This window comes from Pogona vitticeps, chromosome 1, assembly GCF_051106095.1.
Source record: "Pogona vitticeps strain Pit_001003342236 chromosome 1, PviZW2.1, whole genome shotgun sequence".
Taxonomy (NCBI): domain Eukaryota; kingdom Metazoa; phylum Chordata; class Lepidosauria; order Squamata; family Agamidae; genus Pogona; species Pogona vitticeps.
This window is the reverse complement of record NC_135783.1, coordinates 183,649,264-183,676,061: the sequence shown is the minus strand read 5'-3', so window position 1 is coordinate 183,676,061 and position 26,798 is coordinate 183,649,264. Positions and strand designations below refer to the sequence as shown.

Below are 26,798 nucleotides of genomic sequence, written 5' to 3'. Positions count from 1 at the left end.
TACAGTGCCCTTCATTTCCTCATGAAAGGACCTGACGATGTTAAGAAGTCAAGGTGGACATCCAGTCTTGGGAAGTATTTTTAAAAGGCCATCCCTGCTAACCAGATCAAATGCTTTTGTAAGGTCTATGAAGGCCACTAAGAGTGGCTGCTGTTGTTCCCTACATTTCTCCTGCAACTGTCTGAGGGAGAATACCATGTCAGTGGTGGATCTATTAGCTCGAAATCCACACTGAAAAGGGGGTGTTTCTACTGCAACATTTTGTTGCAGATCCTACTTGTGCTTCTTGAGACAAAGCTTTACTATTGCTGTCCAGTTTTCTGTCTCTTACTTGGCTGTTTCTCTATTCTAAACATTAGCCAGGTTTCAAAGAAGCATGTAATGCATTCAATAAACCTATCAAGAATTAGCTTGTTGTAATAGCACTTCTCTCATCCTTCTATTTCATGCCAGCCTTAGAATCTGAGTCTCAAAAACCCATTCAGAAACAATGACGATATAGGTTGGGGGAGGTAAACTATATAAAGAAAACAAGTCAAATGATGTGATGTGTCTTGTAGAATTTACTTTGTTCCTTGGGCTTCACCTCCTGACAAAAGCCAGTGCCATTCAAGCAATACACTACCATCACTACATTTTAGCAAGAAATATTTGTACATTTTACGAGAATCCTGTGTTTATTCAGAAGTAAGCTTCCCATGCTCCCTGAGAAATACTTAACATATTCCAGCTTTAAGCTTTCTGTGTGTATGTCAAGAGATTGTTTATTTCATCTACTCTGCTAGTTGAACCATGTTCTTGTCTTAAGGTGTGACTACCCTGGGGGAAAAATGCAGGAAACACTACAGCTTGGGGGCAGGTTGATTTTCATTTTTTTCACTTACTACACAATGCAAAGGACAATGTGATTCAGGCCAGAGTCTGTAGTTTTTCCCTCTGTTCCTGGGGCTTCTTTTTTTAAAAAATGATCAATTTGCATGGGTTCAGACGTGTGATCACTTGAACTGATGCAGAAAAGTCATCATGCCAGACACACAAGCAGAAAAGGGAGCAAGACTTTTCTCTCTTTTTTTCAAACCACTAAGTGCAAAGCCTCTCTTTCTTTAAACAGCTTGAGGATGGCATGCAATACCTCCTTCTGTCAGCAAAAGTCCTTGTTTTCAAATACCAATAAATGTGTACTTGAAAATGTTACGCTTCTCTCTCTCCCTCTCTTTTATTTGAGAGCAGCAAAACTCACAGGACTGTTTGTAGCAACCTTACAGCAATTTCCAAAAACATTTAGCTGCTATGGTATGTACGAAGGAACTGAAAATACATTGTTAACTGGAGAGTGCTTCAGATTTTAAAAGGGTGCTTCTCTGTAACCTATTGAAAGAGGAGGAAAAGGAGAAAATAAGTGAGAATGAGCCGTCCCCTCAAACATATGAGAGAGAGATGAAGGATGGAGGAATTAAGAAAGAGCAGATAACCGAGTTGATTACTAAAGTAAAAGGCTTAAACACAGGAAAAGAGGGGGAGGAGCCAAAGGAAAGAGTCCGAAAGGAGATGGATGTTTACTTTGGAGGAGGGAAAGGAATCAGGGGAGACGGAAAAGGTAGTAGTTCTGGAGGAGGAATGGATAGAAGGAGAAACAGAACCTAAGGTATTCCAAACACCACGGAAAGGGATAGATATATAGGTAGAAGCCTGACGGGAAGAATTGGGGACCGAAACCTATTATAGAAGGGGTGTATCCTGAAGAATGGACAGTTTTAGTCTATCTGCGGGGGCGAGGTCCATTGAAGAAGGTGACTTGGCCAGGACCACTTCAAACTCAAGAGAAACCGCCGCAGGGAGAATGGGCATGTCACCCCTGTTGCTGGACAATTTGTGCTATAAGGAGTGGGTGCCTGAGAAAACGTTACCTCTGTTGTGGAATAATTGTCCTGTTGATGAAGACCTTAATGATCCACTTGAAGTTGTTGATAAAGCCAAAAGTTGTGTTAATAAAGAATTGTTTAAAGAAACTCCTCTCCTGTCATTTCCCGCTCTAACCAGGGAACTGCCAAACACTTACAACGAACCCGATCACATGGAGATCAAGACTTTTCCTTAAAAAAAAAAACCTGCACCTTTGTACCAACATAAGGTACCTAAAAGAAAGGCTAATGAGGAAGAAACAAGAGGAGGAAAGCCTTGTTTACAGTTTATTGGGCAATTCCCTTGTAACTGTGCTTGCTACAGGGCTGCAAGAGAGCCGCAAACAACATTGTCCTCTCTCTCCTTAGATCGCCACTTAATGCAAATGAATCTGGGGAAACCAGAACTCCCCAATTCAACTTCATGGAGTGTGAGTGCAGTGAATTCACATTTGCTGGGCTAAGTAGTTTCACCCTTGAATAGAAACATTTATCCCCATACCACCCATAACCTAATAAACTTCTAGAAATTTGTTCTGCTGAGGCTGCAATTCTGTATCTTTCTGGCCACAAGTCTCACTGAGCTCAGTGGGACTTATTTCAAGGTACACATACATAGGATCAGGATTTTCAAAGGGATAAGCCACCTTAGGGTGTGATCAGACTGCTCCAAAGGTACATATCTGATTGACTCAGGTGCCTTAACGGGAGCAATGTCCCTTAAAGCTACCCTTCTTCTCTGGCAGGGAAATCGCTCCAGTCTGGTCTTCAAAAGTGGTAACCGTGGAGCTGGAACCCAAACCTCCAGCTTGAGTATGGAACAGGGTTAGGCTGGAGAGCATTTCCCTGTACTACATCCTGTGATCTTTAGGAAACAGATTGCACCCTATATCGCTCCACAAGAAGTTCAAATGGCAACCCATTTCCTCTCAGTCTTCTGTTTCAGCTTTCTGGCAAAATTCAAGGGGAAATAAAAGACGCGATCTTATGACACTTTAGAGGCGGAGGCATTTGTCTTTAAAGTGCCACCGTGTTTTTGTCCTTTTCACATCATCTTTTTCCTTTAATTTTGCCCGCCTCGGACTGACTTGTGACTCATCCTCGGGCTTGCACTCCAAGGGGGAAAAATAAAGCTCCTTTCGCACTCTGGCAGGTCCCTGAACCTGTCGGTTTCTCTTCGACCAAGTTTATTCCCTTTTTCTCTCTTTCTGTCCGTTCTCTTTCTCTTCTCCGTCTGTCCGCCTCATTCCCGGCAGGTCGAGAAAGGCCCGGGGGGGGGGGTTGGGGGAGAGAAATAAAAAAACAGCTTCTCACATTTTCAGCTTTTAAATATGTTATGTGTGAAACGACAAATGAATAGGCAGACACGCGACCCCTTCGTGACTCCCTCCCTCTCTTCCCCTCAGGAACAACTGCCTCACCAAAAAAAAATCATGACAGCAAGCGCCGTTTGGCTTCGTCGGGACCTCGGGTTGTTTCAGAGGGACGCCAGAGGGCGCCATTTTCCCTTTCCCGCTTGGTCGGCGCTAACTCCCGCACAGCTTGTCTCCACCTCCAGAATCCGCGCTCAGGACAGGGGCTGGGGTGGTGGTGGTGGTGGCGGCCCCTGCAGGCCGAGGGAGGAAGTGCGCATAGTCCGCCCGACCGCGGAGTCGGCTACTTACTACAGGGCCGCTCCCCCCTCCCCCCGCGCCCGCAACTGGGCGTCAGGAGCGAGGCCCGGGCGGAGCGGCGATGGCGGCCGCCGAAAGTGCGTCGTTGCCGTAACTGAGAGGGCACGAAAGGCCCGAGAGCGCCGCGGTGGCTGTGAGTAGAGGAGGCCTTCCGAGAAGCCGGAGGGGAGGGACCGGGGGGGGGTTCATCTCGGGCCATTACCGAGAGGAAACCCAGCCGGAGAGAAAAGGGGGACAGGGAAGGAGAGGGAGCGGCAGGCAGGCAGGCGGGTGGGACCGGCGTTTGCCCCCTTCTCTCCGTTTTCTGCTCTGACGACGCGGGTTGAGCCTTCCGCCCTTCGCGCCATGAACGCACCTTTTTTTAAAAAAAAAGCTCGACTCGAAAGCGGGCCGCCGGTGTAGCTGGGGCGTCGTCGTCGTCGTCGTGTGAACGCGCATCGACGGCTGTGCGCGCACCAAGGAAGTAGCACCACCGGCTTGTCTGAAGCCGACGTGTCCACCTCACAGAGACAGAGAGAGATTGAAAAAGAGAGAAAGAGAGAGAGAGAAAGCCCTCATGAACCATGAACGGTAGTGGTGGATTCCTTCTGGGGAGAGAGACTCGTGGGATTGGCCTCGGAACAAGCAGACACGGAACAAAACAAGCCACAAAACCCGTGGCACCTCGAACAAACGATTATATTAGGACGTGAGCTTTCGTGGATACGTTTGTTTCCAAAGAAACGAAACAAAACAAGACGAAATCCTGTGGCACTCTGAAGACTTTTAACAGTTAAATTTTACTGTGAGCTTTCGTGGACGCGTCCCTCGGTCTGACGAAGGAAGTGGGCGTCTCTGTGAAAGTTCACATTAAAATGCAATTATCAGGCAAAACCGAAAGAAACAAAGACAATACCAAACAAAACCCTCAAAAACATGGGGCACCTTAAGGACTAGCCGTTATATTTTAAAAGTAAGCTTTCAGGGACACGTCCACTTCCTCAGGCGTTAAGAGACAGAATGAAATGTCAATTTTATATTCTAAAAATGGTCACGGGTTACATGCAGGGGTTAAGCCGCCTTCTGAAATATAATAGTCTTTAAGGTGCCGCGTGTTTTTTGTCTTGCCTTATTTTATTTACGTACTTTGGAAACAAGCTTGTGGTGGGTTTAGCTCCTGGTCGGCGCTTTGGGCGTAGGTCGTGATCATTGTATTTCCGTGTTTTGTATTCATAAAATAAAAATCAGCGAGACAGCAGGCTGGGGTTGGAGGTGGCCTTTTTGCAAACACGCAAGAGCGAAAAGAGTAGGTGTCAGATTTCGGTTTGAATTTCCCAAGTCAGCCGACTTGTGCCTCTTGCCCCGGAGGTTTCCCCGCAGCTTCAGGGCTCATTTGACTCTGGCTGTGGCAGACTGTGAGGTCTTGCTGCATCCAGAGGGGTGTGCCAGCCAGACTGCATTCAAAAATAATTATTTTGTATTTCTAAAATTCACCACTTCCTTTAAAAGACTTGAACTTAACCATATCCTTGTTGTGAATCAGAAGGAGTAGTTTCCTTTCTGCTGGAGGACTTGTAAATTTCCAGAGGAAGTTCCCCCTCTTCTCCAGTCTTGTCCTAGCAATCTCTTATAGAGGAAGAAAGAAAGGGAGAAATCTAGTGAGGTGAGGAAGTACCTCCACCTGCCTCCCAGCACCTCTGGTGCCCCTTCAGGTGTTCTCTGCCAACTCCCATTAGGTTTTTTTTTTTTTTTAAAAAAAACACGTACTGTGTGCAGTTGCTGGAAGTTGTGCTCTTTTGTTTACCCATGAACGGGCAGAGATGTAGAGATGCCCTGTCTCCTGACACAGCCCTGTTTAATGTAAAAGAGGGCAAAACCCATTTAGTTGCATCAGAGTTACCTGCTTGGGCTTTTAAAGAAGAAACTATACAGATCTAGACTGAAGCTGTATTACAGTGACTCAGGGAAGTTCCTGGGGAAATATCTTGGTACCGTAAAAAGAAATGGGAAGTTATGCAGATTAGTTTCCAGACATTTGTAGTCACTGTGCAGAAAGCATATTTTGGAAACAAGAGAGATAGAAGTTTCATTACTTTCAGCTTGCCCCTATCCACCTTTTTCAAAGTGTCTGTGGCAGGCTCAACTTAGCAGTAGACCAGGAGCTCCGCAGTGCGTACAGAGGAACTAATATACAGTATATGTGGCTGCATTTGGACATCACAATAAAACAAAATTACTAAGAATCATTAGCTACCTTTGATCCTTTTAAGGAGGAAGGTGGGGCAAAACATATTTTAAATAGATAGATAGATAGATAGATAGATAGATGGATAGATAGATGGATAGATAGATAGATAGATAGATAGATAGATAGATAGATAGATAGATAGATAGATAGATAGATAGATAGATAGATAGATAGATAGATAGATAGATAGATAGAATCTTTTCGTAAGCAGGGCAGCATAGTCCCTGTTGGTTCTACTTGCAAGCAGGATCACCTCAACAAACTAGGCACCTTTTGTGGTGTCTGCATTGATGATGATGCCTGAACCCAGCCATTTGATTTGTCAATCCCTCAAAAAGTGGGAGAGGTAATCTAGGGTTTGTTCTTGGCAGCAAGAATGACAGGGCAGTACAGTATGTTGCAACCTCACTGTTTTTTTTTCACAGTAAGCCAGAATAGCTGAATTTAGTGAACAATTAACCATCATGCAGGAGGAGAAGTGCAGTGGGAAAAGATAATATTGTCCTTCAATATATCACCTGATTCTCCAGCTAGCCTTCTGCATAGCTTTCTTGCTTTGGCCTGCTCATAAACTCAGCACTCAGTATAATGTATTGGCTATTGAATTTTTTTAGACAGTACTGGGGGCTTCCATTGAACCTTACTCCTGTTCCATTTTCCTTGCAGTGTGGTATTATACATGTTTACTGGATAGCCCTACTAAATTCAGTGAGATTACTGCTAAGTAAATGAGCGTAATATTCAGGCCTGAAAGCAACCTATTGTCTAAATCCTAAACTAAAAAGTAATTGCTTCCTACTTATCTTTGGGATGAGTACTGTTGGTTGTGCATCACAGACCTCTGGGTAGAGTGGGTGGCATATAAAATAAATAAATAAGTAAATAAGTAAATAATGCACAGGTCAGTTGTTTCTATGGGAATGTACACTTTAAAATACACTTATCATGTTTCCCTAAAAATAAGATCTAACCTGAAAATAAGCCCTAGCATGATTTTTCAGTATGCTTGTAATATAATAAGCCCTACCCCCAAAAATAAGCCCCAGTTAAGTGAAACACCGCCCTCCACCATTGTACAGTACAGCATTGTGCAGCAACCAGAAGAAGATGACATCCCTGTATTTGAATAAGTGTAGATTGTTGTACATGAAAAAAAAATAAAACCCCTGAAAATAAGCCCTAATGTGATTTTTGGAGCAAAACTTAATATAAGACCCTGTCTTATTTTTGGGGAAACACGGTACAGTCCCAGGTTTAATTCCCTTGAAATCTTGGATAACAAGGCTAGGAAGGGTGACAAGCTTTTAGAGAGTTAGTGCCCATTGGAGCAGACAGTACTAAGTTAGACAGCAGGGCTTGGAAAAGTTGTGTTTTGGATCACCACTCCAGAATGCCCCAGCTAGCAGGGCCTCTTCAACTTCCAGAACTCCCCAGCCGATATTGCCAGCACCCATGCTGCTGGCTGGGGGATTTGGGGAAGTGTGGTGGCTACCCTGGCTTGAAGTGGATTATGGGAGGGCTATTGTCTGAACAAAGTCATATTTTAAAAACTGCCAGATAGGCCAGTGGACTGGTACAAGGCAAATCCACTTGATGTCATGGAATTAAATCCACTCGATGTCATAGGATTTAAACATCTTAGTGGTTTACAGGATTGCAGCCCCAGGGTTCCAAATGCCGAGAACTGCCATTTCTGACAGATTATGCTAGCAGGAAGTTCCCCTGGTTGCAGTCTTTTATCTTCATTCCTGTTAGCTGATCACTTTCCTTTAAGGCTTGCCAAACTCATCAGAGTATGCGATTCTTCCAAATGGCATGCATGTCAGGAGTGGAATGGGTGATGTCACATGGCTTTGTCCTTTTTGAATTCCTCAGATTCTTCCCTGGGAGCAGAGTGGTATTTCCCATGTGGGAGGGGGAGGGGACACTTCTGTTCCATGCAGTTTTTTTAAAGCTTGCCTTTATTCCTTAAGAGATGGTTAAACAATAGATAACTAGTTTCATTTCTTAGTCCTCTTATTCATGAGCAGAAAGAGCCAGCGGAGGCATGGAGAGACAAGTTCAGTCTCCCAAGTTATTTTTCATTGGAAGTATCTGTCCTGAAATTTCTGAGGAGTAATATTAAGTTTCTGATTTGGAAATAAGAATGATAAATTCACATATCTTATTTCTGTTATCTTCATAAGTCATTATTGAGACCCTCATCCAAAAGTTGCTTTGTAATATTTTGAAATCATGGCAGTGGAATCATATGCATTTTTACTCAGAAATAAATTCCAGTATGTTGAATGATGGTTACTCCCAGGTAGGTTGTACACAGGATTGAATCCTTAGTATACAGTATACGTATATTTGGTATCTTCTGTGATTTTGATAGCATTCTCATCAGGATATAGTATGCAATCTAGAAACCAGGGGAACAGTGAGAGACATGTTTTCTCTCTCTTTTTTTCCTGTTTTATTCAGTCCTCCCTCTCTGAAGTCCATTAATTTTCTTTGTTTCTCCCCTCCCAGCAATGACACTATGAGGTAGAATAGGTTGAAAATGTGCTTGGCCAAAGATTCTCCAGCTTCATAGTTAAGGGCCCATGTGAAACTGATGTTTACCTGTCTGGTACCACTTGAAAGCAAAATGAAGGGGGAATGGAGAAGTGGCTTTTTCTCTGAAGATCCATCACCAGAATGATCTATTATACAAATTATATCCCAAGCCCTTCTAAACAGCTTAGTTGTGTATCAAACTACCATTCTTGTTGTAGAGTTTTGAGCCTTAACAGATTTTCTGTATATTATCTGTGGCAGGAGTAAAACAATAGAAAAACTTATGGTATCATTAAAAATGGTGTATTTTTTGTCTTAAGAAGCATTTGTGGACTGCCATCTACTTTATTAGAGGCCATCTAATGAAGTAATCTTGTCCACAGACTTTCTACATTTAAAATTTTTAAATTAAGGCATTTCACTGTAGCATGCTAAACTGACAGTACATGGTTCTACTTCTACTACTATGGTGTCTCCAAACTCTTCGTCTTGGATCTAACAGCAGAACAGGACATTCAAGCTGAACTGGAACTGGGGATCTGTTGAAATAGGGGTGTGCTGCATTTTCAAAAATTCACAAGCTGAAATACGGAAGAATGGATTACAGAAGAATGGCCTTTGATCTTTCATATTGAAGAAATAGTAGAGAAAACTTTACATTTTCTTGGGGTTTGCTGGTTAATGGACACAGTGTTAGATTGCTGCCTTTAATTCTGTAACCGTGGTAAATTTTGGCTTGCTTACTGTTCTTTTTGCCTGCTGTTGTGAGAAAGTATATTTTGAACATTTTTATGTGATTGGTACTTATTCCCTAAAAAAGAAAGAAGTAGAAGTTAAATCAAGCTGTCAGATGGCCATTGCCTAGTGTCTGTAGTGAGTAAAAATTGCCTATGGGTAGTAAATTAGAAATAAGCAATTCGTTTACGATTGGAATTCTGTTTGATATGTTGATCCTGTTGGAGGTTCTAAAAGTGCAAAAAAAACATTAGAGATGCACAGAAGAGAGGCCCCCCCATACTTGGTAGCTAATTTTGTAGGTGGTTAAACTATATTTTAAAATAACCCTTCAGTTGATTATTTTCATTTGTTTTGAATGTATACATCTGTTTCAAAATGCACACAACCTGTTGTAGTGGTTTGGCTGAGTTACTAAAGGTGGCAGAAGAAGTTTACTTAATCTGTGTGAAATGTATGGCACTTGTCAGGCTAATGTGTTTGTCCACTGAATGACACCTACCATGTCCCCTCTTTGCTTGCAATAATGCCTGTCTGTACTATATGTTGGTTCCAGATATACTTTCCTATAGGATGGTGTGGTAGCATGGCACAAAGTAGAAAGTGTTTCCCCCTCTTATTTAGCAAAATGAGAATAAAACCAGAATAGTTATTACTGAATTTGGCAAAGAGGTCACAGTCATGTCCTTTACAATGGTACAATTGTATTTTTCCTTTCGGCTAATGGAACGAACCTACATCTTAAAAGAAAGGAGCAGTACATAGTGGTAAGGTATATCATTTGAAAGCCTGTCAAGTGTATTTCTGCCTTATTAATAATATATTTGAATAAATATTAGCTTATTAAAATAAAATCTGAATGGGAAATCTCCCATCAGAAGACATGGCAAAATGTAAATAGCAAGACAACCTAAGGTAAAACCCTGCTTTTCCGTTAGGATCTTGGAGTGGGAAGAGAGGAACAAGAGTCGCAAGGGACTCACTTGAGATAACCTTGAGTGCAGGTGCAATTCTCTGCCTAGGTGTACCTTTTCTTTGAAATAAGTGTATTTTGTGCTGGTGTAGCTCAGTGTGTTGGAGAACCAGGCTTTGGAGCAGGAGATTGGGGGCTTCAAATCTCTCCTCTGCATCCTGAGAGGTAGGTCAGATCTCCTGGAAGATTGCTGCTGATGGGGGTTATGTGCCCTGGGATCCGTGCGGCCTTGTGTAAACTTCACAGTGTTGTTGCGCTTCCAGAAGAGGAGGGACTGGTGGACTACTTCTGAGTACTTAGTACTGTATCTGGAAATGCTGGGGATGGTCTACATAGGTCGGAACCCACTTAATGGCACACCATTTCAATTTTTCCAAGTCTTGTCTTTACTTTTTCCATCAGAGGGTTTTTTTAAAAGCACATCTGGTGGAATAACCTTGCTTCCTACCTCATCTGCCTCAATATCAGCCTGCTGTGTTGGCAGCCTAATAATGCAATCCGGTGCTCAGAAGTAAACCCCACTGATGTTGTGGGTTTTTCAGGCTCTTTGGCCATGTTCTGAAGGTTGTTCTTCCTAATGTTTCGCCAGTCTCTGTGGCCGGCATCTTCAGAGGACAGCACTCTGTGTGCTGTCCCCTAGGCCAAATTTTCCATGCACAGAGTGCTGTCCTCTGAAGATGCCGGCCACAGAGACCGGCGAAACGTTAGGAAGAACAACCTTCAGAACACGGCCAAAGAGCCGGAAAAACCCACAACAACCATTAGATCCCGGGCGTGAAAGCCTTCGCGAATACATTAAACCCCATTGAGTTCAGTTTGGCTTGTTGCTAGGTATGTGCGTATGGAACCGCAGCCTTCTTTAGATTTCTATATAGAAACTTATTTTTGATGAGGCAACTTCAGTGTGTTGCCTTGTGGACTGAATGTGGGTCTCTTCCTTTGTTCCAGCTATACAGTGCAGGGATGAACTGCGTAGGTGGATAATTATGTGAAAGGGGAAATGATAGGTGTAACATCCAATTGCAAAAATATCTTTGTGCATCTAGGAGCTGGGAAAATATGGAAGGACTGGAGAGCATAAATGTGTCTCTTATTAGAACAGGATCCTCTACAAAGTTTTTTTTTTAACCATCATAGATTTAGTGGAACCCTAGCTAGCCCTGTGAATCTGTTAAATCCATTTAAGCATGCACTAATCTACAAAAGTGAGAGCCAATGTAATGGATAAATTCAGGAGATCTGGGTTCAAATTCATGGGATTTGTAGTGAGTGGAAATACCAAACCATTAGTTGATCATCTCACATACATAAAAACCCCGATTAGAGTCACCACATGCCAGATGTACCTTTACGGTACCTAACAAGAACACTGCAAAACAAGTAAATGGAAGGATTAGTATCTTGGCTGCTTCGATACCCTTTAAAAATCAAACACAGGTCTAATGTTTGTTCCAGTTAGGAGCACTAAATTTGTGGAACTGAACATATTTCTTCCCAGTTTTAGTTTATTGCTGTTCTGATGTTCTAACAAAAATATTACAGCCAGCCAATGATGTTAGATAAGGTTCTAAGGCAATCTCAATGCATTTAATGGGGCTAAGCTCCACTGAATGTGTTGAGGCTTACTTATAAATGAACATATATAAGATCTCACTGTTAATGAAGAAGAATACATTCTGCAGAACAAGAAAATACATGCACATTTTATTAAACCATGGGTCTTTAAATTAAAAGTTGTGTCCATTCATACAGAGATTCAACTTTACCTTTATTTATTCTGATGTGTAAGAGAACCCACAGTAAAAAAAAACTGGAATAGTTTTTCCCCTCTAGCAGTAAGTTTTTTTTGGACTGTCTGATGGTGGGTGTAAACAGTCTCATAGTCTTCTATACATAGCAGACGATTGAGGGGACGGCTCACCCTTCTCCTTGATGGTCCCAGCTTGTTCCTTCTTACAGTCCCTTATCTAGTTCCGATCCTCACTCTGCTTATTTGTTGTTCTATTTCCTGCAGTTCCACACCTTCAGAGATTCACTGGCTGAAACCTTGTTGCTTAGTGTAAGCCAAATGATAACTTCCAGTGTGTTCCTCCTAGGGAAACAAACGGGCTCGCTGTGATTCTTAATGACGCACATGCTGCCTTGGTGTCTGTATGTGCACCCCCGTGAATTGTGGTGGGGATGCTTTGTTTATCAGAAGGAACAGATCAAAAGTCATAATTTGGCTTATGCAAAGCAGCATGGTCTCAGCCATTGTTTCAGTCCTTTACTTACCACCAAGATCTTTGTTCTCATTCTGCTGATTATGATCCTCCAAACCTGATGAACACTAGCATAAGTCTAAACTTATTTTTTTTTATTTCTTTGAATTTTTAAATGCTCTGATAGAGATATCCCCTGCCCTTGCTTTGACTTGGATCTGATCATTCCTAAGATCTTTGCTCACTGTCAGTGAGACCAGAGGGGGAGGGGGGGAAACTGAGCTGTCAAAGTTCCATCATGCCTCACTCTTAGCCAGGTTGGCTACAGCCAATGGGAACTGGAGTTGAGCAATGTCAGGAGGACCATAGGTTTCCCAGCTCTGTGCTAGCCGCTGTCTTCAATTTCTTCGTGAACAATCTGATTCTTTAAACACTTAACCGCATATCTCACGTGTTGTGATTTAATCTTCACCAGACTTCAGTACCCCGTTCTTTTTATGTTATCTTGATCCTCGTTCACCTGAAAGCAGAGAAGAGCAGAATAATGTTCCCTTGGTTTGGCAGATGTGTTGAAGGTTGTCATAGTTTTCTCAGTGATGGGCTCAGTTTTGAATATGCCAGTAACACATGGATGGAGGCAAGCAGCATATGAGCTTCTGCCAGTGAGCCAGTTGACTGCCTTGTCTCAGATCTCCAAAGAACGGTGCCCTGTATCATTGAAGGATTCCAGGCTTTTTTCCTAATTTTCCTAATCTTACCACATGCGTCTGGCAGTACGCCAGGTTAAAATATATACTATATGGTCCAAAATAGGGACTCTCCAGTTAGGGGATCCACTTTAGCCAGGACAGCTGGTGATGGGGAATGAAGGGAATTGTACTCTTAACAATGGGTGGAGGTCCACAGCCCAGGTTAGTCAAGCATGTGATCCCACCTGTATCAACAAAGTCTGCCTGTTGTACCAGGAATGTGGCATAACCCCTTCCCCTGACATACATACATGTAAGACAGATGTCTGCAAGGGGGGGGGTGTCTCCAAGGGCCTCTACCTAATATCCAACACCAATAGCACAGAGGAATGGAAATCTCTACATATCTCTGCATATGGAAATTTGGCAGGGGGTGGGTATGTGGCATGCAGAGCATTGGAAGAGAAGCTACAGGCAATATGCACGATTTTTTCCCTTCCAAAGGTGGATCACATGAGGCCCAACCTTTCTGATTTGTATTTATTGTCCCTTGTGATGGAGTTGAAGCAGTATGGGATATGTAGTCAAGAGAAATGTAAGATGGAGTCAGACAGGTATTGTGTGGAGATGATTTGTGAGACATTGGGATGTGTTTTTCTAAGTGCTATGAGAGTGTTTTTCTGACGACCAGTACAGTGTGGTTCGAGATAAAGCTGAAGATCGGACAAGGAGCCCCTGGAAGAGTCAACATTCTGAGCTAATTGGAAAAGAGATAAAACGTCTGGATTTTCATGGGAATTGAGGGAGGAGGAAGATGTTATAGCCCAACAAGGCTAATTGGTTAACAGCCGTGAAGTGTCAGGAAGAAGGCAGGAGTTAGAGGATGTAGAAAATGGATGAGGGGTTATATGGGAGAAGTTCAGAAGTTCTATTCCATGATGATGGGAGAGAAAAAGAACTTGATGGTTTGAGTATGTGGCTTGAAGGAGAAAGAATGTAAGTGGAGAGAAAGAAGGAGGTGGGGCTAGCCCACCTTAGCCCAGCTTAATAGTGTTTATTATTTTAATGGGGAATATAAACTGATTCTATGAAGCTCTATTTTTCTAATAAAAATAAATTACAAAAATCCTTACAAAAGACTGGTCTCTTGAACAGCAGGGTCTGGCTACATCCAGGGAGTGGACAGGGCCACAAACTAGCTATCAAGAGTCCTACCTAACTGAGCTGTTGTGAGTTATAAGGAATCACAAAGCCCATGTGTCTGTACTTGCAAAGTACTGGTTACAAGTAAAGTGTTCTTTTAAGGTCAGACTTGTTCAAAGGGCTATGCTACGCACTGCTGAGGTCTTAGGACTTGCCTCAGCGCAAATGTGGTAGGTAAGTGGCCTGTCGAATTCTCTGACCGAGTGCTAAGTGCTCCTTAGGGAGCCTGGGGCACTACAGTCCTGCGCCACAGGAGGACTACTATTTTATTTTTGGCACAAAGCTAATGTTGTATGCCAAAGCCTTTTAAACTTTAAAGCACTTACCTCTTGGGTGGTGTATTTTTAAGCATGATTTAAAGGGATTTTCAGTAGCACCTGTACCTGTGTTTGCAAGGAGTGTGTGTGATGCTATACATGGTGACAATTTTTGAAGTCCCTGGCAACAAATACGGTAAGGGACGGTAGTTTCTGTGATAATAATATTGAAGACACAGTGAGATTTCTTTCTTCAAGGAGGATTATTACAGGTTCTGTCATTTTTAGGGGCTAAGAGAATCACCAGGCATGGGCTCAACAAGGGGCCACCCTACTTGGGCCAGGGGTTGCCCTGGAAGAAACTCGAGCGATTGTGAATTGGGAAATGCCTCACTGAGATCATGCGTCTACCATGACAACTCATTGGGTAGCTTTAAGCAAGCCACTCTGTTCCTTTTAGTTCCACTCCTGCATCTGTAAAATTTGGGAAAATAATATAAACTTGATTTGTAATGTTATAGAGCAGATCACAACTGGATAGTGTATAAAATGTTCAGAAGTATTTATGACTTTTTTTGGTTTTGCTTGAATAATTTGAACTAATTTCTCTAGTTGTAATTTTGTGTTTGCAGACTGGATTTTAATTACAGTACTTTATTATTTATTTATTTATTTACAGTATTTACAATATTTTTAGCTGCACCATTACCAGTGGCTTCTGGGCGGCGTACAACATTAAAAGTTAAAAACATTAAAAACATTTTAAAAGACAATATAAATTATCATATACAGTATTAAAACAATTCTTAAAACGTTAACAATTTATTGAGGACATTTAGTATGTTCATAACTTGTAAATTGATTTTATTACTGTATTTTTTCTTTAATCCGGTAGGCTGCCTGGGAGGATTCTACCTAAAGGTGGAATAAAAATAATTTTAAACTAGTAAGCATACAAATGATAAATTGGTTTTTTGTTAGTAATAATTTTAACAGTGTTTTGAGTACCAGAGTGGATGGGGTGTTGGACTGTGACTTAGAAGACTTGAGTTCAAATCCCCATGGAAACTCACTGAAGAGTAGGGCTGGTGAAACAATTCCTTTAATAGCTCAAATTTCTGAAAAACCCTGTCAGCCACTGTAAATCAGAAATAATAGCATGTAACAACGTGAAGTCTAAATATTCCGAGGCATTTTGGGCAAAACTTCAGTTTCAGAATTTTACGAAAGACTAAGTAATAATTTTAGTGAAACTATTGTGTGGGAGTAGCTGACTGCGTGTGACTTCTCTCTCTCTTTCTCTCTCTCTCTCTCTTTTTTTACTGTGTACTTTTGTCTTGTTTTAGTTTCATTTCCCTAATTGGACATTCCAAGTTGTGTGAATAAGAGATCTTTGCAGTAAATGGGGAATTCTGTTTTTCATTCATTCAGTCGGAGCCTTGTGTCAGCAAGAGAAGAGCATTCTGTTCCTGAACATGTGCACAGTCTGATTGTGGAACTTAACCTCGTAATTGCGTTGCCAGTGAATAGCTACTAGGCTCAGTGATGGTGCTGAACTTTTCTGGGCATGATCTCATATTGTGTCATCATAGAGATCTTGTCTTAATTCATCAGAAACCCAAAGGGAAACAAAGCGAAGCAACCGAAGATCAGACCAGGACAAGCCCCCGTGACATGGCTGCTTAAACCACACGGACAATCTGAAAGGGACCTCAACTGTGATGACAGCTTACCGAGTGCCAGCTGCCCTCCTTCACCAGATTGAGCAGGAACTGGACCTGGATGAAAAAGAAACCATGCTTTTCTTGTGCCGGGACCTCATTCCCGAAGGATCCGAGATGGATGTGAGGAAGCTCTTTGTGGCTCTGAACGAGAAGGAGATGCTGGCCCCTTTGGGCTTGCCTGAACTGTTGTACAGAGTAAAAAGGTTTGACTTGCTGAAGAAGCTCCTGAACATGGGGAGAGCAGCTGTGGAAAGCAGCTTGGCCAGGTGTCCTCCAATGGTGTCCCGATACAGGTGAGTTTAGCTCATTTGTTTCCTGGGTTCAGCTGGTGGCTTGTTTGTAGGGGTTGCCCCTCAGGCCAATAGCCTGCTTATCCAAGCTGGGATAGTGTTATCCCAACGTTTCAGTGGAATACTTGGAAAGTCTCAAGTAACTGGGATCCCTTGTTGGTCTGTGGTTCTAATGTTCCACTAACTGTACCATTTGGTGGCTTCCTGGTTTTTCTGTTTTTCTCCCCTTCTAAAGGTTGAAGTGTTTCTTCTAAGGAAGGCTTAGTTAATGCCATTATGGGCTTTAAGCTTTTTGGTCCTGCTCTTTGATTCCATCTGCCACTGGCATACAGCACCCCAGTTTTATTTATTTAAAATATCTTTACCCCCACCTTACTCCTTAAAAGGACCCAAGGCAGCCATGACTTTTTGGACCTTGAATGTGGCCCTCTAGCTCACAGCATTTCCCTGCCTATTCCATAACTAGGGACTGGTCAGTATCCGCACCTATCCACTAAGAAAGATTAATGTCAACATTTTCTATCGCTCTTCCAGAGCTGGGATGGATTACAAGCAGCCCCTAGATGTTCCTGGACTGCAACTTAGCGTTACTCACCATTGGCTGTGCTGGATAGAGCTAGTTATAGTTGCGTTTGAACAAATCCAGGAGGACCCCATGTTGTCAGTTCTCAGTAGACCCACTGAATCTAGTGTTGAATGATAAGCCTACACTTGTGTAGAATCTATTGGTTCAATGGGTCTACTCTTAATAGTGACTGCCATTGATTCCAAACTGTTAGGTCTCTGTATTTGAGCTATGAGAGTGAGTGACTATAATTTTTTCATTTCTTGTAAAACTGATGGATATGCAATGAAGCTGTTAATAACTAACCCACAGTTTCATTCACCAGCGGGCCAACGTGCCCAGAGACTTACTTAAGACTATAAGTCAGATTGAAGTGTTGTAATCCTTTGTATTTTTGGTGTTGATATGTTTATTTTTTATTTAATTAGACGTATCTACCACCCATGTAGAACATGTCTACTCTATGTAAATAGAACCTTGGCCTCTGGACAGATAAACTAAAATGTTTTCACAAACAACATAGTAAAAGTAGGAAAATTGTGAATCACTGTCTTGGGATGTTGTGTTACCCTGAGTCAGACTACCAGACTATCTAGCTGAACATTCTTTACAATGGGTTGCAGTTTTGATATGAAGTCCCTGTAAGTCCCTAATCTTTTGGATCTCATATCCCATCATCCAGTAGCCATGAATGATGGGATATGAGGTCCAAAAGATCAGCAGCTTACTGTTCTAAGGCTTTGGCTTGTTGTTCTGGGTCCATGAGATACCTGTTTAGGTGGTTGGCCGTTTAATGTGGGAGAGGGTTTGCACATGAATAGAACGTACTTGGACCAACAGGGCAGAAGAGATGGAATTTAATTGAAGGGGCCAAATGATGCTTCTGTGTTTGCAGGGTGCTGATGTCTGAAATCAATGAAGATCTGGACAAAGATGACTTGAGTTCTCTTGTTTTTCTTCTCATGAGTGAACGCGGGGGGTCCCATATGAAGATGGCAAAAGATAAGGTAAAAGTCTCACTTTTCTGTTAATTTGTGAAATGCATTTCTTTGATAGGACTCTGTGCTTGTGTCAAGATTCTGGTCCAATAGAGAGGTCCTCACAAACCACATAGCCACACGACCCAGACATTCCTGGTGTGGTGCTTTCCAAGAAAGTCAAGTGTGCTTCTGGCTAGGGAAAGTTTCCTGTCAGTCCTGCTCCCATCATTGGGAGGCTGCCCCTTTATTGTCCAGGGAGATAACAGAAGTCACAAGGCTGCTTGATTGAGGCAAAAAGCCAGCCTTGTAAGATAGGAATACCAAAATACCCACAAGATGTTCAGGATCTCAAGATAAGGAATTTTATTAGGGTTACCACACAACCACTCACTTCTTGAAATAACCAGACTGCTGGAAAGATTATTGATGTTTCAAAATGAAATAATGGTTCAAAACATCAAGGAAAATCAAACAGATGTCAAGCAAATCCATATTTAAGATTTAAGAGGCTAGGCAATTCTAGAAGAGTTCTCACAAAGAACAAGAAACACTAGCTAATCTATACTAGTGCTTACAAAACAGTTAGATAGCAACATAGTTCCAGAGCATAAGCAGAGTGCAGCAGAATAACTGGTGAGCATAGCATTCTCCAAAGAGAGACTAGGCTGAACTGCTCCATTCATTGTCTGGAGCTACTTTTAAACCCATCATCCAACCTTCTTGATCTTTCGATGCCATTCTACAAATGAAATCCCAAGTTACCCTGAATCTTTGAGAAGGGAGTACCTTTTCTGCAGAGTAACTTTGGTCACCTCAGTCTTTCCCCATCCTTGGTCCAGTTGGAACAGATTTCTTGCAATTAATTGTACCATTTGAGGCAGGGAAGTGATGCCAGAGGAGATGGCTCCACCTTGGTTCCCACAAACCACCAGCTGTGAAGGGTCTCTTAACAAGCGGGCAGTGGTTCTCCTTCCTTTCCACTTCTCTCTAGCCCAAAACAACAGACATACCATTTAACAGGGCATTTGGAGTTGTTTAACCCTCTTTTTGCCAGTTCCTTCAGAGCATGTTAAGAGTGAATCAGAGCTTGAAGATGTTACCCCCCCCCCCCGTGGCATCTGTGGCTACTTTTCCCCTTAGGTCCTACCTGGGCAGGTTGGCATCCTTATACTCAAGGCACCCTATCTTGAGATCGGTTCCTCACCAGTGAAATGGGAGATCAAACACTTTCTCTCATAGGGTTATTAGAGATAACATGAACCAATAAGGACATTAGGCATAAATAAGGTAGGCAAAGTAAGAATAAGAACATGAGAAGAGACCTCTGCTGGATCAGGCCAAAGGCCCATCTAGTCCAGCTTCCGGTATCTCACAGGGGCCCCACCAGATGCCTCTGGAAGCACCTGGGACAATGAGATACCTGTCTCCTGAAACCCCTCCCCTGCATCTGGAATTTGGAGGTGCCTTCCTTTTAAGCCTGGAGATTAAACATCCCCATCATGGCTTGTAACCTGTGATGGACTTTTCCTCCAGGAATCTGTCCAATCCCCTTTGAAAGGCATCTAGGTCAGATGCCATCACATCTTGTGGCAAGGAGTTCCACAGACTAACAACACGCTGGGTAAATAAAGATTTTCTTTTTTCTGTTCTCACTCTCCCAATGCTCAATTTGAATGGATGTCCTGATATCACAGCATTGTACCTACATGTACAGTATATCACAGAAGTGAGTACACCCCCTCACATTTCATAAATATTTTAGTACTGTATATCTTTTCATGAGACAACACTGAAGAAATGACACTTGGCTACAATGTAAAGCAGTGAGTATACAGCTTGTATAACAGTGTAAATGTGCTGTCCCCTAAAAATAACGCAACACACAGCCATTAATGTCTAAACCACTGGCAACAAAAGTGAGTACACTCCTAAGTGACCATGTCCGAACTGGGAACAAAGTGTCAATATTTTGTGTGGCCACCATTATTTTCCAGCACTGCCTTAACTCTCCTGGGCATAGAGTTCATCAGAGCTTCACAGGTTGCCACTGGAGTCCTCTTCCATTCTTCCATGATGACATCACAGAGCTGGTGGATGTTAGAGACCTTGCGCACCTCCACTTTCTGTTTCAGGATGCCCCACAGATGCTCAATAGTGTTTAGGTCTGGAGACATGCTTGGCCAGTCCTTCACCTTTACCCTCAGCTTCTTTAGCAAGGCAGTGGTCATTTTGGAGGTGTGTTTGGGGTTGTTATCATGTTGGAATACTGCCCTGTGGCCCAGTCTCCGAAGGGAGGGGATCATGCTGTGCTTCAGTATGTCACAGTACATGTTGGCATTCATGGTTCCCTCTATGAACTGTAGCTCCCCAGTGCTGGCAGCACTAATGCAGCCCCAGACCATGACACTCCCACCACCATGCTTGACTGTAGGCAGAAGACTGTAGGCACAACACTTGTCTTTGTACTTCCTCACCTGGTTGCTGCCACACATGCTTGACATCATCTGAACCAAATAAGTTTACATTGGTCTCATCAAACCACAGGACATGGTTTTAGAAATCCATGTCCTTAGTCTGTTTGTCTGCAACAAACCGTATGCGGGCTTTCTTGTGCATCATCTTGAGAAGAGACTTCCTTCTGGGACGACAGCCCTGGAGACCAATTTGATGCAGTGTGAGGCATATGGTTGGAGCACTGACAGGCTGACCCCTCCACACCGTCAGTCTCTGCAGCAATGCTGGCAGCACTCAGACGTCTATTTCCCAAAGCCAACCTCTGGATATGACACTGAGGACGGGCACTCAGCTTCTTGGGTCAACCATGGTGAGGCCTGTTCCGAGTGGAAGCTGTCCTGTTAAACCACTGAATGGTTTTGGCCACCATGCTGCAGCTCAGTTTCAGGGTTTTGGGAGTCTTCTTATAGCCTAAGCCAGTAGTGGTGAAATTTCTTGGGCTCACGTGCCCAAACTGGAAAACAACAACAACAGCGGGTGGGGTGGTGGACCCAGAGGTGGCGGTGACTGACCGGAAGTGGCGATGGAAGGGGGAATCCCAGCACGGAGGTGCCTCAAAACCCCACTCCGGATCCGCTGCCAGCACCAGGGTCTTGTACAGACGCACTCATTGAAGCCCTTGCAGGGGCGTTGTTCTCCTCCACCTCTTGCCTGCCTCCAGCACCGGCCCCTTTTCCTCTCCAGTCCCACTTGGGACTTTGTCCCTTTAAGGGAGGGAGGGGGTGTCCTGCATCATTAGAGGGAGGCCGGAGGGGGGTGGAGATGGAAGGCAAGTTCCTTTGTTTCCATCCACCGGTGGTGCTTGCAGGATTCAAGGTAAGGCAGGGTCTCCTTACTCTGCCTCTACACACACATACACCTTCTCAGGTTTGGCTGCGTGGGGCGGTAGCGACCTGGCGACCTATGGCTCGCACACCAGCAGAAAGGGCTCCACGTGCCATCTGTGGCACATGTGCCATAGGTCTGCCATCGCTGGCCTAGGCCAGTGGTTCTTAACGTGGGCGATAATGCCCCCCAGGGGGCGATTTCATTTTTCAGGGGGGTGGTAAAACGAAAAGGGGCGGCATGGGGGCGATGGAGCAGAAGGGGGGCAGTAGGGGGGCGCTGGAGCAAGCCAAACCTGTGAAGGTGGCTGCAGCCAGAGTGCTGGCAGTGGATCCGGTGCTGCCACTGCCAGACGATCCCACTCTTTCTGTCTGCCACATCTCGCCATTCTCCCTTAGGGGAGCACTGAATGCGGATTGGGTGGAAGGAAAGGGTCTCTTGGGTCCCCGTCCTCGCCCAGTGAAGCTCTGCCTCGCACCCAGGTGGGGAGGGAGAGACAAGCCCCATTTGTCTGTCCTGCCTTCCCACCCACCTTCCCGCCCGTTGCAAGGGAAGTGCGGAGAGAAATGGGACATTTTGGGGTGGCGCAGCATCTCTTTGGGTGGAATCACAAATGCACTGCAGAAAGGCAGCTGCTCCTCTTTCTCCCTGAATTTAAGGAATTGAATTCAGTCATTGAATTTAAGTGTCTTTAACAAATAAATAAATATGATATCATAGCCGCAGGGAGGGGGGCGATGATAACTTCCTCAATGGCTCAAGGGGGCGTTTCTTTCAAAAAGGTTAAGAACCACTGGTCTAGGCCATCTTTATGTAAAGCAACAATTTGTTTTTTCAGATCCTCTGATAGTTCATTACCATGAGGTGCCCTGTGGAACTTCCAGTGACCAGTCTGAGAGAGTGAGAGCGATAACACCTGCTCCCCCTTCACACCTGAGACTTGTGATACTAATGGGTGTCATGACACCAGGGAGGGAAAATGGCTGCTTGGGCACAATTTGGACATTATCACTTAGGGGTGTACTCACTTTTATTGCCAGCGGTTTAGACATTAATGGCTGTGTGTTGCATTATTTTGAGGGGACAGCACATTTACACTGTTATACAAGCTGTATACTCACTGCTTTATATTGTCATTTCTTCAGTGTTGTCACATGAAAAAATATACTAAAATATTTATGAAATGTGAGGGGGTGTACTCACTTCTGTGATATATTGTAAGTAAATACAACATTTGCAGTCAAATCCTTTGAAAGCTTGAAATAAAATTATGTTATTCCTCACTCTGTTTCATCTGCGTACATATTGCCAGTTTGCCAAATACCGTCAATTCTATAAACTTGTTCTGACTTTCCTCAGAGTTTCCTGTCAATTGTAGTTGACCTGGAGAAGCGAGACCGGATATCCCCTGGTCATCTAGATTTGATAGAAGATTGCTTCCGGCACATTCACAGGAATGATTTGGTAAAAAGGATCCAGAAATACAAATGGGAAGGTAAGTTGTATTATTTCACCAACAGGGTTTTTGGGGAGATCATGGTGCTGATTCACACAGAATACAGACTTGGCTGACAAATGAATTCCTTCCTTGACTGACCTGCACTTAAATATTTGGCAGCAGGGTGGAATTGATTTAAATTAAATTGATTTAAATTAAAAAAAATAGATTTAAATTAAAAATGATTTTTCAAAATTTAAATGATGACTTGAATCACCATTTAACTCTATGAAATAAATCATTGATTTTTATCCACACTGTTTGGTAGTGACCCCCACTGTATTTGGTGAGACTTAGTAACGAAGGCACATCACACAGGCTGCCAGTATCTTTAATCCCCATACACACATGATTCCTCTGGATCAGCCATTCTCAACCTTATATGAGAATACGAAAGAAATGTAGGCAGAATCAGGATTGTGTAGGTCGCATAACTTAACTTATAAGGAGGCATTGTTTCCAGTCTGTGGCACCCTTCAAAAGACTCCTGTAAGCAGCAAAGCCGTCACAATGTTGTGATTGCAAAACTGGAGACGTGTACAGCATCCTCCCGTCACGACCGCCCATTTTAATTACAAACACTAAAAATTGGTATTAAGCTATCAATATCTCAATAGACCTCTACTAACCAGAACTTGGAGCAGTTATTTTTTGGATAGTAACTCCAAGAATTCCCCAAGTCACCAAGGTCATAGTCCAGAAAGCAACTTTTTAAAGGCTCTGGTCTGATTACATAGAGGGATGAACTTAGCTGGGCATCTCCCACTCCCTGAATGCTTTTAGGCTGAGGAAGGTGTTCACATCTTAATGTCTCACAGTAGGATCTTGCTTGAGACCACAAGTGCTTTACTTAACAGTGCATCAACCCTGTCTGCTGTCTATAGCATTACATGGTGTGATTAATGGATGTCCTTTGTTGGTCTTTTGTGTGCAGTGATCACTGGTCCTTGTGGCTGGGTAGAATCTCCACTTTGTTTCCTTTTTTCCTTTTCTTCCCGTATGTGGTCCATAGAGATCCTTGAAATCCAGAGTGTTTCCTGATTAGGGCCAGGAGGTCCTCTTTTTAGCAAGGAGGCTGAACCCATCTGTATAGAGGTGGACCTTGAGATCCTTGCCATTGTAGGTCCACCCCTACAGTGATCAGTGACATCTGAGCACTCAGCCTGGAGGCAGGCGGTGCATCATGGCCTCTCCCATTTTGAAGAGACCCTTGTCCAGCAGGCCAAGGCAGGGGCAGTCCCGAAACCAGCAAAATCAGGGAGCTGGACAGGGGACAGACTGTATTTGTCTCCAGTGTGGAAGGGACTGTCACTCTCGAATTGGCCTTCTCAGCCACACTAGACTTTGTTCCAAGTCCTCCATTCAGAGCACATTATCATAGTCTCTCGAGACTGAAGGATGCCTAATCTAAAGGTCCACCCCTAATCATCCCCTTATCACCGGCTGTGCTAGGAGTTGCAGTTCAATGACACTTGAAGGGCCACACCTTGCCTGACCTGCTCTGTGTAGTGCTAACATAGCGCAAACACAATAGTTGTGGATTTCAAAGCGGGAGAGGGCTGGGATCAGGAAGATATATGCTGTATGGGTTGACTGTTCTGGATGGCATTTCTTCTGAGAATCGTCTTCTCCAGTTTCAGCTCCAGTGCACCCCATTAGCGCTCCACCGGTGTATGGAAACACACTCCAGGCATCATTTCCTAAGCTCTCGCTTGCTGACCCTCCACTGGTAAGGGCATAGTAATTCAATACATGGGGTTGGCTGCCAAAATGTGCTTATAGGAGAAGTTTTTGCAAAGAGTGCAGTGCCAATGGGAGGCAAAAAGCATTTGCTAATGTCTCTGAGTTACTGACCTGGCTGCTCGAGAGCCTTTTCGAGTGGATTTGGGACACTTGTACTTTGGTTCCCTGCTTGACGTTTAGTGAGGGCATCCCTGGAAAATGCAGTGCCTCTAGATGCTCTTGGACTCATCATTCCCATTATCTCTTACCTTCGGCTAGGGTGGCAAAGGTGGAGGGGACTAGCAGTTGGACAATACTTGGGAGGCCCTGTCCTTTTGCAAACTTCAGGTGGAATTGGTGGACGGGCATCCCTAACAGAGATACTGCCTTTCGTGAAGTGTGTGCCCTTCGTACAAGGCCAGCCAGCTTGGGGTTATGGCTGCTTTGAAATGGCAGAAGTTCCAGTTGTTCTATCTAACATCTGTGCAAAAGAAGGGCGGGATTGGGAGATGTCTGTGCCAGCGCTAATACCCTAGTGTTAAATTGTTGAAGGGCATCGGTTACTGGTAGCTCCTTCCTTCTCCTCCTCTGGCTTTGCAGTGTCATTTTAGAGATTTAAAATATAGTAAGGCTGTTCTCCCAGCTACAGTCAACCCTCGACTTACAAACGGCTCGAGTTACAAACATTTCGACTTACAAACCACTCTGATAGAAAAATATTGACTCGACTTGCACACTTAGATTCGAGTTACAAACCAAAAAAACGTGTTTGAGGTGGGGAAAGCATGAAGTTTGAACTTTCAGTTAACCATTGGCCAGTGAAGAGGGTGCTTATCTACTTCCTCGCTCTTCCCAGCGTTTTGAGAGTGGATTTGGAGACAGTCTTCAGACTGCCTGGTACTGCCTGGTACTGCTGGTATTGCCTGGTACAGTGCGGTACGGACTGTATTTTTATTTTTTGGCGCTTTTTTAATTTTTGATTTTTGGATTTTTAAAAGGTGTTCCCTCCCTCCTTTGCTGCCCCCCTTTCCCCAAAAGGTGCTTGTATTGGCTTGTCTTGATTTAAAAGGTGCTTTTCAAGGTGATCTGTTGTCTGAAAGGTGCTTGGTTTTTTCCAGAAGGTACTTGTCTTGGCTGAAAATGTGCTTTTCAGGGTGTTCTATTGAAAAGGTGTCTGTTCCCTCCTTCTCTCCCTCATTTCTTTCCTTTTTTTAAAACCTAAGTCATCTTAGATTAAAAGGAAAAAAAGAAAGAAATTCTGCCCCTAGTGGTAGGAACGGATTAACCGGCTTTGCCTTAGTTCCTATGGGAAATGCCCCTCAACCTAAGAACCAAAAACAGCCGGAACAGATTAATTGGTTTTCAGTGCATTCCTATGGGAAATGCTGATTCGACTTACAAACTTTTCGACTTACAAACTGCCTTCCAATACGGATTAAGTTTGTAAGTCGAGACCCCACTGTATTTATATTTTCTATCCCTTTGCTAAGAATCCCCAGCCCGGGGCTGTTTGCCTTTGCTGCCTTTGCACTTTTGTTCAAAAGGACATAAAGCTGGATTTTAAAGCATAAAGTATATTTGTTTTGGCTCCTTTCTGTCTGCAGATTACAGAAAAAAGAAGGTCCCTAAATGGAGAATGTCCTCCTCAAGGTAAGGCCTGTTAATCCTTCCTGCAGAAGTGGGGAACCTGTGGCCCTCTCAGTCTGGTGAATGACTATGTCCATCATCCCTCATTTTACTGTCCAGACAGACTGGGATTTATTGGAACTGGAGTCCAGGAACATTTGGAGGTCTGCATGTGCCCTAGTGCTGCCTTATAGCCTTGGGCTGCTTTCTTGTATCCATTTATCTGGGAGTAAGTGCCCCTTAACTCATTGCGGCTTACTTTTGAAGAGACATATATAGATTCACACTGTTGGACTTCCAGTTCCAAAATGTAATTTCAATAATAAACAAGTTAACGTTTAGAAATGGACACAAACCACTGGTTCGGTGGTTCATGCCAGTTTGTTTTTCATCCAAACAGGTGTTTGGCTCTTCCCAGTCCCGCCTCCACCTGGCGCTGCCCCTGAATGGGTGCCCGCCAGAGGAGGCGGGGCGAGGAAGAGCCAAACACCTGTTTCGATGAAAAAGGAACTGCTGAACCAGTGGTGCGTGCCCTTCTCTAGTTACATGTAAGTTCTTGCAATATGGTGTACGGTTAATGAGAACGTATTGTTAGCTATTGCACATTGCTGCTTGGACCAACTGATTGTTGTTCTGGAAGAAGGGATTGCCATG

The 26,798-nt window shown here is 43.6% G+C and overlaps 1 protein-coding gene across 5 annotated transcripts in view; it reads left to right on the top strand.

Annotated features, from left to right (window-relative positions):
* The first annotated feature begins 3,567 nt into the window (after positions 1 to 3,567).
* CFLAR (CASP8 and FADD like apoptosis regulator) overlaps positions 3,568 to 26,798 on the top strand; it is a 44,112-nt gene continuing 20,881 nt past the window's right edge. For 3 of the 5 annotated variants that reach the window (XM_072978949.2, XM_020811751.3, XM_020811749.3), the window contains exons 1-6: positions 3,568 to 3,707; positions 15,832 to 16,417; positions 17,875 to 17,986; positions 22,658 to 22,793; positions 24,431 to 24,525; positions 26,123 to 26,168. In XM_072978949.2, the coding sequence (XP_072835050.2) occupies positions 16,122 to 16,417; positions 17,875 to 17,986; positions 22,658 to 22,793; positions 24,431 to 24,525; positions 26,123 to 26,168 (685 nt within the window). In that variant the 5' untranslated portion in view covers positions 3,568 to 3,707; positions 15,832 to 16,121. The remainder of the gene's footprint in view (positions 3,708 to 15,831; positions 16,418 to 17,874; positions 17,987 to 22,657; positions 22,794 to 24,430; positions 24,526 to 26,122; positions 26,169 to 26,798) is intronic. The other 2 variants (XM_078379817.1, XM_020811750.3) reach the window with 1 other exon arrangement.